The following is a 19753-nucleotide window of genomic DNA, read 5'->3' as shown; positions in this document are numbered from 1 at the left end:
TCCAGGAGACAGTTGGATTCTAACTGTAGAGGAGAAAGAGAGCAGTAGGCATAGAAAGAAGTAGCATAAGCCCAGTAGCAATGTGGAGCGAGGCCCTGGTTTCTGTCCTCAGCACTGTAAAGCATCTGAGGACAGGCAACTATGGAGGAAGGGGGCTGCTGGTCAAGGTGAAAGGCTTGCAGTTTGGGTATGGTGCCTCAGAACAGCTGATAAGTAGTCGCATTAGTTCACTGAGACTTCATGGGCTTCCCTCAAGTTCACTCAGACTTGGACTTCCCTCGAAGGTGTCAGAGTGTCTTAGTACATGAGTCATTGTTGAAGTGGATGGATGTTAGATGGCTACCCAAACTGCATGTGGCCCCACTAAATCCCTCAGAATCTCCCTGGGGGCGGGCAATCTGAGAAGATGTCATTTATCTGTGGTGCCCCATGCCAGTGGAGGAGCAAGCTATCCTGACACGACCTCCCCAACCCGCCCCACCTCAGGGAACCTGCAGGCCACTGAGGCTTTAAATCATAAAGCCTAGTCTTCCAAAGGGCAGTCCCAGCTTTTACTTCACCCTACATAGGGGGAGGGGGAGCACTCTTCAGACAGCACTCCCCCCAAAACACTTTTAATAAAAGGAAAAAAAATAGAAAGAAAATGGGATGGGCAATTGTGTTGTGAAGTGAGAAGGGGAGGCTAAATCCCCAAGCCTCAACTCTATATATCTTGGGACCCTGAATGAAATGCCTCATTTGCAGCTGCCATAACTGTGAAATAGGGTGTAATTTCAATGGCACAGGACAGGGAGATCGTCAGAGTTCATCGAGTTAACCGCAAGGTTTGACATCCTTTTACTTCTGTTTCAGAAAGCCAGTGCACCAATAACTACCCTTTACTCCCCCCTGAAAAGCACATCCCCAAGCCTTTCGATTTTTTTCCACAATGCCTAAGAACTCAGCACATAAAATAGATTTTTGTGTTAGCTTTCTGTCTTCTGGCTTGCACTGTTTGCATCTTCCTCGGACTATCTTCCAATCAACAGCAGGAGAGAATGGGCATGTGACTTCAACCCTGAAGTGCACCTGATTACATTCTGGAATGCTCAGGAAATAGACACTTAATATTTTTGAAATGAGCATGGCATCATTGTTTTCATGTATATAGTAATAAAAAATGCAGTGTACCACAAAGGCAGCTGTGCCAAGCATGTTAAAGAGGTGATTTCCCGGTACAGGCTTTGACAGTGCTCACATATACAGCAGCCAGGTAGAAGAAGGAGGCAGAGGAAAAGTTGAAATTCATCCAGGTTCATAGCAGGAGTCCAGCTCAGGTAATAGCTGAGTTTTTGGAGTCAGCCTGAAACCAGAAGTGCCGCTGATGGAACACAGCTCAGGTCCTACACTATTAGGCATTCGAGAGTTCGTGTAGTGTGGATGGTGTTGGATACATTGAGCGTATGCTGGGGAGGGCACACATGCTTTTTGCTCCAAATTACGGTACATTAACTGAATGGCAATTCCAGCACTAGGCTAGTACTCCCAGAGCCTTTGAAAACTTGGAAGCTTCTGACTTCTGTGTTGTTGAAAATGGTCCAATCAAGCTGCCTTTAACAATTCCTTGTTCCTCGTACTCAGCTCTAAATGGGTTGTCTCCACCATTTTAAATCACTCCCCTTAGAGCCAAGGGGACTCCAGTGAAGAGAAGGGAAAAAGAGTATAAGAGCCAGAAGTTATGGAGGACCTCAGGAGAATAAGGCCCTCCTGATCAACTGAGCAAAGGTCATTTAAACTCACAGAGACTGAGGCAGCATTCACAGGGCCTGCACCAGGCCCTGTGTATATATTAGAGCATTCAGTTTAGTACTTTTATTGGACTCTTGAAAGTGAACAAATCAGTCTTGTTCCTTCTCTTGGGCTCTTTTTTTTCTGTTGGTTTGCCTTGTCCAACTTCAATGGAAGGTTTTGTTTTATCTTATATTTTATTTTGTTGATCAAAGAAAGAAAATGTACTATAGGCCAATCTGATGGGGGCACTTTCTCAGTTGAGCTTTCGTCTTCCAAAACAACTTCAGCTTGTGTCAGGTTGACATAAAATTAGCCAACACATCAATTGACACTATTGTTTATGTGTGTTGTTTCTATTTATATTACACATAGATATGTTTCTTTTATTCCATTTATTTGTTTGTTTGGGACAAGATCTCACTATGTATCCTTATCTGGCCTGTAACTTGCTATGTAGACCAGGATAGACTCAAATTTGTGGTAATGTACCTGTGTTTGCCTTCTTAATGCTGGGAGTCAAGGCACGTGACACCATGCCCAGATTTTTTGACTGTGTCTTATATAAACATACCTACTGGGCTTGAGTTTATATATGAAAATTAGAGTCACAATTAAAATCTGATGCAGTAGGGATGATTAGAGACTGGGTCACGAATTACTAGAGCATTGTGCGTAACGTTTGTCAGTGGGATATACCACAGACGCTAAAGGTGAGCAGTAAGCTAGACCATGAGTATTGTATAATGTCTGGGTGATGATTAAATTGCCTGGGAACTCATTTCTCAGAATGTATTTGAGGCATTATATAAACATTACTATAAAAAATATTGCTTCTTAATGAGTCACCCATGCTGGACTTTTTAGGTTCTGTGTGAAGGCATATTTCCAAATTTTCTTCAGTGGAATGTTGGAAATCTCTGCTCCCATTTAAACATCAAAATTTTCCTGGGCATTCCAGAGAAGCATGTTTTTCCAGAATACCCACCCCACCAAAGCGAGTATAGTTAGGCAATCTGTGGCATGGAGCCCCTCTTCTGAAAGCACACCTCCTTTCAGTCATCCTTGACTGCCATTGTTAGGTTATGAAGGCTTTCTTTCTCACACATGGAAACATCAAGTCCTCTTCACAGAGAGGCAACATCTCCATCTAAGTGATAGTAGATACACTTGGAACCTGGAACGGGTACGCTGCCATCAGATGTAGGCATGTCAATGAGGATCAGATCCTACTGAGGCCTAAACCAGTGGACCCACATAAGGATTGCTGAGGGCCAAAGTACAAGATCTGCCAAGGCGAATGCTTTCATCACCACATTCAGAGCATGGAGCCTCAGCAGAGGTTAAGTGACAGCTGACACTGTGTATCAGTCTGAGTACGAAAGAGGACGTGGTAAGGCTTCATGGTCATAGCCAGGATGATGACAAGTGCTCCAGTGAACTCCAGGATATTACATGTCTCTGGGATTGCCAAACGTTACACTCTCAGTTCTGAGTCTGCTCTTCCCTCTGCCCTAGGACCCAGAGTCCAATAGTCCAATTCCAATATCTCTCTCTCTCTCTCTCTCTCTCTCTCTCTCTCTCTCTCTCTTTCTCTCTTTCTCCCCCCCCCCTCTCTCTCTCTCTGTGTGTGTGTGTGTGTGTGTGTGTGTGTGTGTGTGTTCATTTTCTGATGTGACTACCTATCCTGTGAACTGTGAATTGGATGGCGGAGAGAAAATGAGTGCAAAATACTCTCAGGAACAGAGAGCTCTGACCCTTTGCCACAGTTACTCTAGCAATGGACGTTGGAAGTAGCCTGGAGCACATGTAGCCTGCAGTCAGTCCAGCAGGCCCTAGACTTCCCAGATTTCATCTCACGATTCCAGCGCTGAGAGAATACTTCCTTAAGTATTCCATGTCTCTATGCGATTGTGGGTTAAGCACCATGCTTAATGGCCTAAGCAAGAGTTGTACACCAGGTCTCATTCCCCACTACTTGGCTTATTTCACGCTTTTTCTGTGCCAGGATAGCCAAGGCTGCAATGGCTTTCCAACCATTGTTTGTAGTAATGGACCCAACACCTTGTGAGCACCAAAGTAATTATTTTTACACTCAGTTTCCTCAGTTTCAGAACCTGATCAGAGAGAGGAGTATAAGGCAAGGGTGTGCATATGAATAGTCGCAACATGTTTTTATACATGATTCATATGGTTCATAACGGACTCAGGACTCATTATCTTTTCATTTTCTAAAATATTTCAAAAATATTATTCATTTGAAATTCTGAGTCCTTGATGATCCTTATATTTAGCATTGGGTAGAGACCATTCCTAAAAGGTTTCATTTGAATACTAGAGAGTATGTACCAAGCAAGCTGTATAGAGAGGGTCATATAAGATTCAAATGAATTCTTCCTATCTTGTTTAATCCATACCTTAAATTGTGGAGTGTGTGTGTGAGTGTGTATGTGTGTGTGTGTGTGTGTGTGTGTGTGTGTGTGTGTGTGTGTGTGTTTTCTACCGAGAAAGGAGACGAGCTTGCAAGCTCTATGTACATGACTGAAATCAGTTGCAGCCACATGCAGAAGTTTCTTCGACAGGGCAACCATTTGAAAACCCGGTGCAGATTGTTAAAATTCTCAAGTTATGTATTTTGGTTTTGATTTTTCTATGATTATGAAATAATTACATAATTATTTCATAATTATTGGTGTTTATGAATAATGATAAAAACTAGATTAGGGTACATAGTTTTCTGTGATTCTCTCTGCTTCGAAATATCTGACATTTTACACCATTAGAGAGTGTAATGTTGGGGCTAAGGAGATGGCTTGGCATTTAAGAGCACTGGCCACTTTTCAGAGGACCCAGATTCAATTGCCGTCAAGTACATGGTGGCTCACATCCATCTGTAATTCCAGTTCCAGGGGATGTGAATCCTCTTCTGGCTTCTGTGTTATGCACAGACTTACATGCAAGAAAACACCCATACATGTCAACATAAATAAATAAACAAATAAATCATTCATTCATTCATTCATTCATTCATTCATTCCTCCTAAAGGAAGTATAATGATCAGTGTTCAAACACTATTATGGCCAGACAGGTAACAAATCAAGAGAATGAAGCAGAGCAGAGACCATGGCAAACGACTAAAGAACATGCCTCTATGGGCAGCCCTGAGTTCCTGGAAATGAGAGCATGGGGCCAGATGGTTTCATTTCTAAAGCTTGGCCTAAATGTTTGTATGGAACTTTGAGGTATTTGAATTTTGACAACTGTGCCATTGTGTGTTGGAAATATGTGGTATGCTTTTTTCATTTTGATTTTACAGGGGTTAGAGTTAAGAGGTTATCTTGAGTCTCAGAAGAGATTTTGAACTTTAAATTTTTAAATTTTATGGAGACTCTGATAGACTACAGGAACATTTGAAGTTGGAAGAGATGCAGATTGTGTGTGTGTGTGTGTGTGTGTGTGTGTGTGTGTGTGTGTGTATAAGTCTATAGGGACAAGGGGACAAGGGGAGTAGAATTTGATGGTTTGAATGAGATTGGAATGGCCCCCATAGTGATCACCAGGAAGTGGCACTATTTGAAAGGACTGGGAGGTATGATCTTGCTGGAGGAAGTGTGTCACTTCCGTGGCCCAGGCCAAACCCAGAGTCACTCTCTCTTCCTGCTGCCTATGGATCTGGACATAGAACTCTCTGTTCCTTCTCCATCACCATGTCTGCCTGCATGCTGCCATGCTCCCTACCATGACGACAATGGCTTACCATGTACCAACCCCAATTAAATGCTTTCCTTTATAATAATCGCTGTGATTATGGGATCTCTTCACAGGAATAGAACACTGACTAAGACAACAACCTACTCAAGCATGTGTTTTAGAAAAATGTGCTGACCATGTAAATGACGTGTATAGAACTCCTCAGACAGCAGCTCTCAGCACGCTAGCTTTGCCTAAGAACCAATTTTAAGCCATCTTCATTCTTGGGAACAGAAGAAAATAGTTGACTATACTTAACATGTCATGGATCTTAAAATGCCTTGTTCTGACCTGATCATCTACACTGTAATTCCTGCACCCACACATGCTATGCTTTCTGTCCATCCCTGCCTTAAGTTTCTCTAATGGAGTTTCTTAGTTCCTAATCCATGTTTGCTGCTAACTCTTACGCACGATGGGCCAAGGTCCTACCGTGTGCACGGCATTACCACCATCAGTCCTCACCACTCTTTCTAGAACATTTTAAAAATTATTTTATTTTTAATTAAAATATAATTACATCATTTCTCCCCTTCCTTCTCTCCCCTCTAATTCCTCTCATGCCTCTCTGCTACCCCTCAAATTTATGGTCTCTTTTCTTTATTATTGTTACATTTATGTATAAATATATAAATGCAACTTGCTCTCAGAAACCTTTTTAGACTGCTAAATTGCACAATATGCTAAGAGGGAAAATCTAGGAAGTTTAAAAATTGCTTACATTGTATTTTTTTATTTCTGTTTATTCAGTATTTGTAGGACACGTGTCCCATGCCACTAGACAGGCATAAAGAACCAGCAAATTTGAGTGAGCTCAGATCCTGGGACTCTGAGAGGTTTCAGAGTGGCAGGAGTAGAGCTGCCCTTTATTTCTGTACCTGCTCTGGAATGTGTAATCACAACACCCGGCTGAGAGGGCCATTGGCAGTCAGTCCCATATTGTAGGGCTCGTAGTCCTTCCCCATGCAAATAGAGCATCACTAACGTCTCAAACTCAGCCAATAGGAAACACCCACGTCTAACTCCCACCCCATTCCTCAAGGTTCATATAGTCCATCCACATGGAATAATAAATCATGCAAGTCATTTCACCAAGTGCCTGTCTTTACTAAACTGTAACACTTGGGGAAGAGTTCTCTCTCCCTGAAGCCTTCACCATAGGATCTTGGACCCACCTGGCTGGCCAGGCGCTCACCGCCTGCAGAGGCTCCCATTAAAGCGGTGGCAGTTCACAGCACTGCCTCCACCACTGCAGATGTAGCCGAGAGACCTAGAACTCTGGCTACCTGCCCTGCACAGCCTGCTCGCCCAAACCTCTTTGTTTCTGTTCTAAGAGATGTAACATACCCAACATTCCCAGCCGGACTGGGGCACAGTAGAACTTTTGTCCCTAGCTCTGCTTCACCCTCCTCTGTCTGGCATACAGTGACCTCTGATACCCCAGAGGGAAGTGAATGGATGGCAGACCACACATATCAATTGCCCAAAATGCTGTTTTCATATCTGGATGTGGCAGTTTGATCATGTTCGCCTCTCAGATTATCTTCTCTTTTACCCTTCCTCCTCCATCCCTTGCTCTTCCCACCTGGTGCTTCTTCAGTTTTCTCTCTTTATTTTTATTACCTATAATACATACACAGGGAAAACTGTGTGTCATCTCTCTGAGTCTGGTTTATTTTGTTTGACACGTTCTCCAGCTCAACACATTCTCTTGTGATTTTAATGTCATTTTTAAAGTGCAAAGTAAAAGACAATAAGAATGTGTAGTAAATGCACATTTTCCTTGTCCGTTTTATTGATAGACATTTGTTATCTTGGCTATTGTGAATAGTGCCATAGTAAACATCGTAGCATCTCTATAGTATGATGCCTTGGATTCTTTCAGATGCATAACAGACCCTGTACCTGGATCATACACTAATTATGGTTCCAAACTAGTTTATCGAACTAGAAACCAAGGTGTCAGGTTGTTAGGGACCCTTTTTCCTAGTCCAGTAATATCTGGAGAGTCCAGAGAGGCCTGAGCTACATGTCTAAGAGCCCAAAGCCCATAAAATATACAGGGTTGTGGTGGGGCACCTCTTTGGCTGACACTTGTATTCAGGCCCTGAAACAAATCTTCTGCTGTGTGGCTTCAACCAAGATCCCTAAAGCAGTCCAACTTCTGCTCACAAACGTGGCTGTGGTCTTAAGCAACTCCTCATCCATTTAGTGGATCACTCCCTCGTTCTTAAGGAGGAGCTAAATCCCCCTTACAGCGATGAGGGCAGTCATTTCCCTCCTACCTGCCTTATGCCCTTTCCCATGTTTTCCTTCGCTCTATCCAGGCTACAGCCTTTCTTCCTCCTGCTCTTTACAGTCTCAGTTTCTCCTATCCCTTCAGGAAGTGCCCTGGTCCTCCTGCTCTCCCTTATGCTTCCTGCCTGAAGTAGGCAAGGCTAGTACCTCACACTCTCTGCCATTTTCCTCCATCTTCACTGCATGGTGTGTATTTATCACCCACCCCACGCTCCCACCCTCCCACTCCTCCACCCCCCACCCCCACCCTCCCACCCCTTCACCCCCCCACCCCCACCTTCCTGCCCATCCCCCACTCCCACCCCCCCACTCCCACCCCCACCCCCCACCCCACCCCCACCCTTCCCCTTCTGTCTTGAGCTTACAGAGGGGAGGAGCCCGACATCCAGTCTCTCCTGAGCTCTTTGAGACCGGGCCTGAGCTCTGAACTTCTGACTTTGTGTCTGCCTGGTCCAGGTTTAGCAAAGCTCATGCTGACTCAGCTGAGCCGTCCTGTGTAGCCGAGCACTGTCAATGTCTGCTTTGTGATCTTATTCGTGTAAACACCCAACAGAAGTCTGGAGACTCCGGCCTGACTTAGGCAAAGTCTTTTATCTTTACTCAGCCAGAATTCTCCCTGACCACAAGGGATTATTGTGGGTTGGTTTCCTTCTACCACACTTCACCCCCTACCCTCAGCTCTCAAGTTATCAATCCCACAGGCACAACATTGCCATTTATTCTTTTTAAAGATTAATTTAGTTTATTTTACCTGTATGACTGTTTTGCTGGCATATGTGCATGTGCACCGTGTACTTTCATGGAGTCTGTGGAGGTCAGAAGACAAATTAGATACCCTGGAAATGGAGCTATGGACAGTTGTAGGCCAAGATGTGGGGTGATGATAACTGAACCTAGATCCTCTGAATGAGCACCAGGGCGCTCTTAATCACTGAACTATCTCTCCAGTCCCAACCAGGCTTCATTTTAAAGACAGCACTGTCAGTTATGGCCCTCAATGCATGACCTCAGTGAAGAAGCAGCTAAACGTTTCTTTTTCCTCCTCAGTCAGGGTCACAGACCTGGTAGCCCAGTATTTAGGTCAAAGGGGAGACTTGCCTACGAGCTATGTCATGTCTTTGGACCAGACCTGAGCATAAGCTCAGCTCTTTTCCATCTTCCTGTCTTGAAGGTCCCCTGGAAAACAGTCTCCCTTTCTCCTGTTGAAGAGTTCAGTAAACGTTTTCCTTTTATAGTTCCAGTGCTGTGACTTTGACGTCCCTGAGCCCCTGGACCTATCACCTTTGACCTCAGGTATTCATACATCCATGTTGGCCCTTCATTCCTGACCTATACGATTGACATTTACTTATGCATCATATTCCAGAAGCATTGCTTCAGGTGGCTTTATGAAAGCTAGTTAAGGTGGACGTTAACTCCTGAGGTTTGAGTCTACTCTGAGGCTGGGTTAGAACCTCAAACTTCTTTCAAAAGAAAGGCTCCTCCTAGGCTCAAAGACCTTTATGCTTAAACATTGCCTTCGATGGGCACTATTCCCAGACTCCTTGTGCTTGAAAGGTTTTCCCTGGTGATAAAGAGACCTCTCTGTTGGATGTTATCCTATGGGATATTTCATCTGAATGGAACCTTATTCTTGAATCCCTACTGACTCTGGCCTATTGGGGGGGGCAGAATTTTGATGATGGTAACCAGAACACTCATTGCAGTATTTAGGATAGAGAAGTCACCTTATTAGATATAGCAAGTTCTGCTCTCTGTTTCTGTTCTCCTCCCTCCTCTAGCTATCTTCAATCCGTTTCCCCTCTGGCCATGAATCCCTTAATAGGCATCTTGTAAATCCTTCCCTTCTGCCACACGGTTTCCTTCCCACCCCAGAGCCTGTGCTGCACAGTCACTGGTCCAGTACGTCCTTTCTGCCACAAAGGGATTCAGAGTTGTCAACAACGTTGTCATGAACCTCTAGTAAAAGAAGGCCCAGCCCATCAGCTAGATACTGAGTACTTCGTACCCTCAGATGGGCACTGCAGATATTCAAACAGGGCTCCTTGATCCCTCACCTAATATACAGTTTATAGATTACAGAAAACTCCATATTAAAATCATCAGATATTGAATAGACTTCTCCACAAATTTTCAGTGTGAGTGTGTGTGTGTGTGTGTGTGTGTGTGTGTGTGTGTGTGTAAAGGTGCTAATGTACCATTGGCTTTTGTGTTACTTATTTATGTCTGATTTAATAGTTAGAATGACAGCTATAAGATCTGTCCCTCCAATTGTGTGTTTGTATATGAATGCACACCTAATACATACTAGATATTTTCTATATCTGGTTACATGTATATAATGAATGCACCAACTCTCTTAAAGGATTTCTATTTAAATTGGCTTAGAAATAAATGAGCACCTACATAAAGTAAATGTTCACACATCTCACAGAAACAAGGAAAGGAAAAGATATTTTTCTAAAGTGCACCTTTTCATTACATCTCAAAATGAGGATGTGGAATGGTGGGTAGCTAGAGGGGTACCAGTAAACATTTGAACTGGAGGTCATTGGCAAATACCTGGAAAAAATTGTACTTCTGGTTCCTGAAACTTGCTTGGAATGTGCCGTGAGTACAAGTAGGCAGCAGGGAATTCTTATTTGATTAGGGATGTAGATGTAGAACTTTCCAGTGGACTTCACTGTCGTTGGGGCCAGGAACGCATCCAACTTCCCTGATGTTAAGTTGAAGTAAACCAGGTATATGCAGCTTGGATGCAAGCCCCCTTGGTTAGAACAGTGCTTCTCAACTTGTGGGTCGTAACTCCTTTGGGGGCCACGTATCAAATATCCGGGAGGTCAGATATTTACTTAATGATTTGTAATAGCAAAATTACAGTTATAAAGTAACAATGAAGATAATTTTATGGTCAGGGGTCACCACCACATGGGAAACTGTATTAAAGGGTCATAGCATTAGGAAGGTTGAAAATCACTTGTTTAGTATCTTATAGAAGGCCTTTACTGTGTCCAACAGAATACCGTGTGCATGGGCTCTTGAACATCAAATGGCACATGTGTTCTGAGATGTGCTGTTACCTGGTGCTTTCTGTTGCATGTCCTTTCCACAAACTCAGGTGTCCTAGGGTCTGGGTTGCTGCTGTGGGTCCGGGTGGGTGCACCCTGACCCCAGCACCATTCTTCTGCTTCTCAACCATCTTGCTTTTACATACTATACCATATTACTAGGTATCTGAAAGTTATAATGTTGTATTAATTTCCAAGTATTATGTGTCTCTTTGGGGAGGTGTAATAGGTTGACGTGCGAGTTTCTATTAGTGATTCTTTTTTTTTTTTTTAAACGGATGTTGTATAGCAGTTTCATCCTGGATTGAAACCTTGTATCCTGAAAAAAAAGCTCATTGACCAGATTCCCTAGGCCCCGCCCTCCCCAAGAGTATATAAATAGTAAAGACTGCTGTGCGTCACTCTCAGACCAGTGGAGCAGCCTGGAAAAGACCAGCAGAGCTGCTTAGACGGAGCAAAGAGCAGCTGAGCTGCGGGGAAGAGGTTCAGACTAACCGAGCCACCTGGAAAGACTCTGCAACCTGTTGAGCTGCCTGCAGGCCGTAGAGTGTGCGTTGGGTTTCTAGATTTTATGAGCCATCACTCAGGCTGAGATAGACTTTGGTGACGAAGCTGTCTTTGAGTCATCTCTGCTCCTGTAAGCAACCCCTCGCCCATATTCCTGTAAGTAACTCTCGCAAAACCCATTTGTTCACCAAGGTGGAGACGGGTATAACTGTTACTTTGGTCTGCGGTGGGCTCCCTTTCTGTGGTGAGTAAATGTGTGTTGCTTCCCTAGAAAAGGTCTGTTTCACAGTAGCAGCTGAGTGTAAAATGTTCTTAGGAGGCAAAATAAATAGGTAAAGCAGTAATCCAGGAGGGTAATATAACTGAGAATCAGACGCAGTCAGCAAGGGTCCTAAGATTCAGGCTTTGGGCCTGGGCACACACTTGCTATGTCACACTACTGACCACCTTCTCCTTGCCTCACAGCTGCCTGTTCTTTCTATTCCTTCTATGCTGTCTTACTTCTTTTCCTCCTTTCTTCCTTCTCGAAGGTAAGAATCCAAGGCGGTCCTGGCAGTAAGTGACTGCTTAGAAGGAGTTTGGTGGGATATACTTGGGTGGAGAGGAGATAATGTACACGGGACTCAATGTCTAATAAATTGAATATTCAAAGGTATTCTAAATGATTTTTTGAAGATTTTGAGCAGGAATACTTTTATGAGACTGCGACTGTACCACAACCTTTATACATAAAAACAACCTGAGGGAGGTCTTCTGTAATGTTTCAGTAGGTGAAGGAACTTGCTGCTAAGCCTAACGACCCAAGCTTGAGCTTGAGCTCTGGGGCGCGCGCGCGCACACACACACACACACACACACACACACACACACACACACATACACACACACACTATGGTCCATAAAATAAATTATACACTTATAAAATAAATTCAGCAATTAAATTGTAAGCTACTCAGCTACTAGCTCTATGGTTATCTGACAAGGCTTTTTGTATTTGTGGACATTGGCTTTCATATTTGTAAGACAAGATATTTGCACTACAACTTTCTTGAGAATTTTACTAGCTGTCCTAATGTCACAAAGCTCTAGGATTCTACAACTGAACGGAAGAAATAAAAAGTTGGCACATGGAGGTGGGAGCTGGAGAGATGGCTAAATGTTTAAGAGCTAAATGTTTAATGTTGTTCTTTCAGAGGGTCAAAGTTCAGTTCCCATCATGCCACCTCAAGTGCTACACAATTACTTGTATATACGTCGAGCTTCAGGGGATCCAGTGCTCCCTGCAGTCATCCATAAGCACGCACGCATGCAGGCCTGCACACACACCCACCCACACACACACACACACACACACACACGCAAGCACACGCACACGCATACATACACACACGCACACACGCACACACACACAAAATGATCTCTTTTAAGGGTGGCATCAAGGTTTTTTTTTTTCCTTCAGTGTCTTGTCCATCAGAATGTTACGCAAACTTGGCTCCAACACGCCACTTCTGTTGATGGACAGTAGTTAGTTGTGTTTTTAATGTCCTCACAGAAATTTAGGGAAAAAAGCAAACTGAGCTAACCATGTGCATATAATTCCCAGTTCTTACACTGTGCACCCAGTGAGATACAGAGACTAAAAGTTCTCCAGAAGTTCACTCGGACACCATGTGTTCAGTGTGAATTCTTGTTCTCATCCCCACTTGTATACCCACAACAGCTTGCTCTCTGCTACAGTCCCTTCCTTTGAAGGTTTTAATTAATTAATCAATTAATTAGTTTACATCCCAAACGCTGGCCCCCATCCGGGTCCTCTCCTTACAGAGTCCCTCCCCCACATTCCCTCCTCTTTTCCTCTGAGAAGGTGGGGCCCCGTGGGTATCCCCCCAATCAGGCACATTAAGTCTCTGCAGGGTTAGGCGTAGCCTCTGAAGGTTTTGATGTGCTTGGTTGAGTTCCAAGTTGGGGGATGCTCTGCACATGCGCATTGAACACATATCTCTATAGGGGTCATGGAACAGAAAGAGGACAGGCATGAGACTTGCTAAAAGCCCCTAGGCTGCAATTCCATTTCAATTCACACAACATTTGTGGAAGTAATGCCACCTCCCTTGCAGATTCCACCATGGCTCTCCAATCCCATCATGTGGAGCCCAGTTCCTACAAACTGGAGGAAAATGAGATCGAGGTGAGCCTTGATGCTGATGAAGCAGCAGAGGGAGGCAGCTTCGGAGAAGGTTCTCTAAATGGCTCAGACAAACTAAAGTACGAGGGCATCCCAGACAAGGATGATAGGATCTACGTTGGAGACGTGAAGTACATTGGTAATGACGTCAAAGATGAGTACCATGGGAGCCACCAAGGGTCCGGAGATTCACAGCTGGAGGAGCAGAAGAACTTGGCTTCTCCCACAGTCCCACAGTTCCGGCGCACAAGGCCACGGATCCAGTTGGGTCTCACGCCCAGGCAGCTGAGTGAACTGGAAGACTTTTTTGAAACTACTAAGTACCCGGATGTGATCACGAGGTATGTAGATTGTTTTAGGAACAATCCCAACTTCCATTTTTTAGAAAGTGACTTTTCCCTGACATGGTTCCTCATATGCTTTGAGCCCCAAGGCATGGGGACCTATGTGTTGCTGAATATAAGAAGGAGTTTCGGTGAGGTCAAAGGCAATATATTAATTCAGTGTTGATGTTTAGAAATTGGTTGGTGCCTCTCAATTTCTTCCTTCAGTTTTCTTTTTGTTTTTGTTTTTCCTTCTCCCCTTCCTTCTCTCTCCCCTCTTCCTCTTCATGATTCTCTCTGCCCCACGTCTTTTGTAATGGGAGTTTAACTCAAGACCGTGTGGTTTCTAAGCAACCCCTCTACTAGTATGCCATATCTCCCTTGTTTTAATTAATGTATTTATTTACTGTGGCGAGCTAGAGATAAATGAAAGCTACTCTAACATTTAAGAGCTCAGCATCTTTACATATTTATGCACTGGTATGTGACCTGTCTCCAGAAGTCTCTTCATCTTGCCAAGCTGAGATGCTGTCTCCCTCTAACAGCTTTACTTTCCCATCTTCTTTCCACAGAAGAAACCTCGCAAAGCACTTGTACCTGGCAGAATCCAGAGTGAAGGTCAGTAAATCCGAAAAGGCTTTGGGTAAAAGCACTTGACTTCAGGACATGGGCAATTTTCTTATAGCCATTATTAAAAGCGAGTGGAGGTATGGTGTGGGGGGTGTCCTTGACTGTTTTATAATTGCAAACAAACATTGAGTGTTAGAGTTTTCCAGAAAAGAAAATGGAATAGGCAGCCAGCAGCTTATAACCCTTTCCTTCTGCCAAAAACAGCATGATTGCTTAATTGAAAAAACAACAACAACAAAGAAAGCAGACTACTTATAATCTGTATGAAAGCATCAAATGACTAGACAGCATTGAATATTATAATTCTGTGTATATAGGAGGACATGAGTGTATATTGCTATATCTACAATGATTAATACTGGAGTCCTGGCATTCAGATCATTTTGGGACAGTTATGTGTAGGGTCATATAATGGAGCGCTAAGTGACTTTAGGGACACTAATTGATGGAGCAGGGAACACAGATGAAAAGCATTCAGTTGCATCAAATGTACACTTAGCTAAGAGTACAAATTAATTGAGACAAGGGAGAAATTCTACCAGGAAACACAGTTTTTCAACAACTAGCCTGTGTTCAGTTCAGCTAATAGTCATGTGGACAATTGTGGACAATAGGACTTAGAGAGTCCACATGGTTGACTCTCCACCTTTGTAAGTCCGTGGAAAGGTGATGCGGATAGTGGTGAGGCTAAGTTTTACTCTCCCTCCCCCGCCCCTGTTGGGTTGTGGCTAACTGAAAACATTGCCAAAATAGTCAAGTTAGTATTTGGAGATGCCTAGGGCTGATAACTTTGGAAATCTGTATTTAAATGACATAAAAAGAACGAAACAGAAGTAATTTCAGTTAATCTAATAAGTAGGACCTGATCACAGGAAACCACGCAAAGTCGAAATGCAGGCTAGGGCCGAGGACAGGACTCAGTGAATAGATCAATTGCCAGATGAGTCTGAGAACCTGAGTTGGGGTCCTTAGCACCTGGGCAAAAGCTTAGTAGGTGTGGCAGCTCACCTGCAATGGCAATCGGGAGGCAGAGACTGGGGATTCTCGGACGTTCTAGACCAGCTTAGTTGCTGAGCTTCGGTTCAGGGAAAGACCCTGCCACAGTAAACCATGCAGCGGCAGGCAATATAGGAAGATGCTTGATTTCAGTCTCAGTCCTGTGCAAGCACAAGGGTGCATTTGCCTATCGACATACATGCACACCACACACCAGCCACGAAAAAGTAAAGGCTGGAAAGCCACTGCCAAGTGAGTCTCTGGATAACTCGGAAGTTGCAAAGGTTCCCTTTCCTTCAGAGGAGACTGTGTTGAAGATGTAAGGTTTTGTGGAATTCGGGGAAAAACTGACTTCACTTGAACTCAGAGTTGTATTTTTCTTATTTTCAAATGAATCTCTTTTCTCCAGACAGTAAAGACTAATGTTTAGGTCATGGGATCAAAAGCTGAGGCTATGAGTCCCCCTCAAACACTGAATACTCCATGCCAAATCAGAAAAGAGAAAGGCAACACAACGTGCTATAGTGTTCACTTTGCTCAGGGTGCATCAGGACAGCCATGACATAAGCAGGCTGTACTACCTGCAGAAGATACTGCAGAACAGCATTCCCTCAGAGCAGGCCCCTGAGTGCTGGCATCCTGACACCACAAGTAGGATCTAGAGTAGGACCAGGCTCAGGTGGGAGACACTGGGAGGAAAAAGAGAGGCTTTCCCCAGGATGGAGAAACAGAGTGAGAGGAAAAGAAAAGCTGAACGAACGTGGGGGGCGGAGGGAATGTTCTCCCCTCTCTGAGCTCACAGGCCAGTATGCTGCAGCTGTGGAGAGACTGATGCACTGCAGCTCTGGAGGGAGCATGGCCACAGGACACTAGAGAGGAGAAAACACTCACCTGCTCCTGTTTGCACACTCTGCAGCGTGAACTTCCCGAAGCCTTCCTGTCTGATTTCCCTTTTCTTCTCACAAACATAATCCATGGGCTTTAAGAACCAAACGTGGGGAACTCTGGCCTAATGTGAGCTCACGTGAGTCAGGCACTGGGCTTTGGTTGAGTTCATGGAGGCATCCTGTTGGTAGGTTCGAGTCCCCCTCAGCAGGGCTTCTGTCCCCTGATCTTCTTTAAACTACAGACCCTCATAATAGAGGGTTCCAGACAGGGATTAAAAGTATGTGTAGTCGGGGTTGGGGATTTAGCTCAGTGGTAGAGCGCTTGCCTAGCAAGCGCAAGGCCCTGGGTTCGGTCCCCAGCTACGAAAAAAAAAGTATGTATAGTCACAAATGTGCAGTTTGAGAGCTTCCTAATGTAACAAATACATGGCACCCCATTCTCTAGGAGTCTGAGAAGATGGTGACGTCTAACAGGTGACTGTGACTGTTCATAGTCAATGTATTAAGGAGGAGGCAGTTTTGTTAACTGTTGTCCTCATTGTGGCAGATCACCTTTCTGAACGGAGGTTTAACCTTAAGGCTTTGAATATCCTGGTAAAATAACTGGGCCCAGGACGCCATGTCTTGCTGGGCAGGAAGTAGAGCATCAGTGTCTTCAAGTGGCAGTTCTTATCCAGCGCTGCCTTTGTCCTGAGACCAGAAAACTTAAGAGGGCACGGAGAATAGGGTGGGCAGAAGTTGCTTTCCCCTCTCCCTTCAACTTTCTGGAAGGAGGAGAGTGTCAAGATAAGTTAATGATTATCTGAATTGGCTTCATTATCCTAACCCTATAGGTGACAATGTCACAGCTCTTGGCTGGCCTCCCTTGCATGACCATCCTTGAATTCAGGAGTCTAAGGATTAGTGGTGCCTCAGGCACCCTCAAAGGCAGGCTTCCGTAAAAACCCTGTACATATAATGTAATGTAACCCCATGTGAGGAGCCACCAATGACAGTTGGGATCTAACTGCTTATGTGAGACATCACAAGTCCTTCGGTCAGGCTGCAAACAATTAGGGTATGGTTGTTGAAGTGTGTCAACTTCCTTCTTATTTTTGTCCTTTTCGTACAGAAAATAGATTTTGTTTCCTTAGAGTCATCAATCACCTCTGGCTCCTATAACATTTCTGCCTCCTCTTCTGCATGACTCCCTGAGCCCTGAGGTGAGGGCTTTGATGATGACATCCCACTTAGGACTCAGCACTCCAGTGCTGTTATTGGGGATGCTCACTCAGACAGTTTATGGATGATTGAAAGTATTTATTCCAGCCCTCCAACCCTGAGAGACCACAGCCAAGTATTCTGGCACCAAGGTGTAGCCCTGAGTGTCCAGAACTATGCCCTGGCATCTCACTCAGCAGTTGCAAGGGGGCTTTGCAGAAGTAAACACTTCAAAGAACAGCCATTTAGCTGGGGGTGGGGGCTCTGTAAAAACTGACAGTTTAACTGAAACAGAGATAAGTTAGGGAGGACATTCCTGATCCTTGGTTCCTAGAATAGAGTTGGATAATTTTCCAGGGGATTCCCCATCAAGGACAGCAAATGCTAGTTAAATCTGAAATGGTCTTAGCAAGAATATGAAAAGGGGGGAACATTTTTGTTGTATTGCCCTGACACAAAATCTCTCACTCTCAAGCACAAGGCCTGCACAGATTTGAACCAGACAAAACCCCAGCACCAACAGGGGAAGTGGACACAAAGTCCTACCCCCAACCAAGCAGTTATTTGCAATGTATACCTGCCGGGAGAGGAAATCAGTTTTCTCCAATGGAGTGACACTGGGTGTGTGAAGCATACTCTGGGGCAGGCTCTATGCCCAGGAATAGTTCTGGCTGATTCTTCACTTTCTGTGTTTTTGTTTGTTTGTTTGAGTTGCTTTGTTTTGGTATGTTTTTGTCATTTTTTATTTGATTTGATTTTCATTTTGCTTTGGTATTGTCTTATTTGAGAGAGGAGAATGAAGTTGGGTGGGTAAGAGGGTGTGAAGGATGTGGGAAGTGTTTAGAGAGGAACAATCATAATTATATTGTATAAAATAATTTTAAAGAAAGAAACAAAACTTAAAACAAAACTTAAAAAGAAAACCAAAAGCCAGTAGTTCTGTTCAATATGAAGGCTCACTGGCGTAAACACAGTGTGGGTTTTTTCCAGCTGCGATATTGACTGTTGAATTATACTAAAGCCAGCTCTTCCATTATGTCACTGCAGAGATGGTTTAAGAGAAGAAGAGCCAGATACAGGAAAGAACAGCAGACTCAAATGCTCAAGCGAGCATCTGCTGATAGGTAGAAGAATGCCATGCAACAAAGCTTTTGGAGGAGTCCTGAAGCATCTTCCTGTCCAGGCATCAGATGAAGGCACGTTAGGCACTAATACTCCCCACAGAATCTTATCCCTTCGGCAATAAAGAGACATGCATTCAATTTGTTTCATGTCCTTTCTAGGGGGTCAGTAAGTTGTGGATGTAAATCACTGAGAAAATACCATTTAAGCAGAAGGACAAAGAGAGACGACAACACAGAGTCATCTTCATTGCTGCACAAATCACGAAAGTTTCTCAGGAGCTACAGATGTCCTCACTCAGACACGGATTCTTCTTGGTTGTCACACTGTGCAAGCCTCACCCTGACCCTTGACTCCGTGAGAGCAGAAACATTAAATCAGGAGCAGGGCAAGTCCCCAGTGAGAAGATGGTTTGCAAAGAGGCCTGAGTCCCGCCCATGCTCTGGACTTTACTCCTATCCCCAACTCTGCAACAAATATACAAAGAGGCCATTCTGAGCTTTCGTGGGAGGAGTGTGAACAATCACCTAGGCTGCCCCCACGTCTGTTCACCGTCCTTTCTTTCAATGCCATAGTTATGGTACTAGGACATTTGCCACACGTCCTACTGCTTCAAAGGAAACACAAGAGCCCATCCCATGCTCATTAGAAAGATGCTCCTTCTCTTTTCCCATCCCTATGCACAAGATGCACAAGAGGCCAGGCCAGAGAGGCAAAGGATTCTCAGTAGATACACAAGGCCATGTTACGGATAGACATAGGTTCCAGGTTTCAGGGCATGTGGGCAGCAATGGGCTCCATTAGCCCAAGGGTTATTGGAGGAGAGGCAGTGTGGAAAGTATACAGAGTCCTATGCCTGAGTTCCATCAGGGCAGACACATGAAAGGGGCCATCGCATGGTGTCGTATAGCCCATGGTGGGGTGGGCTTTGGTGATACACAAAACATGGGGGTAGCGTTTGTGATACTGTGAGATTCTGGCCAAGGTATGAGCTGTTTTTGATGCTGTGATCACTTGTG

General features: G+C 44.3%; 1 protein-coding gene across 1 annotated transcript; it reads left to right on the top strand.

Moving 5' to 3' along the window:
• Positions 1 to 11403: 11403 nt before the first annotated feature.
• Positions 11404 to 18832, top strand: Rhoxf12 (Rhox homeobox family member 12). Its single transcript, NM_001024901.1, is given in 4 exon segments — positions 11404 to 11547; positions 13509 to 13917; positions 14472 to 14517; positions 18660 to 18832. Coding segments are annotated over 3 exon segments (528 nt in total). The 5' UTR covers positions 11404 to 11547; positions 13509 to 13516; the 3' UTR covers positions 18741 to 18832.
• The last annotated feature ends 921 nt before the right edge of the window (positions 18833 to 19753 follow it).

This window comes from Rattus norvegicus, chromosome X, assembly GCF_021556685.1.
Source record: "Rattus norvegicus strain SHRSP/BbbUtx chromosome X, alternate assembly SHRSP_T2T, whole genome shotgun sequence".
In the NCBI taxonomy this organism is placed as follows: Eukaryota; Metazoa; Chordata; class Mammalia; order Rodentia; family Muridae; genus Rattus; species Rattus norvegicus.
Note: the sequence above shows the minus strand (reverse complement) of the source record. Positions and strands in the feature narration are given on the sequence as shown.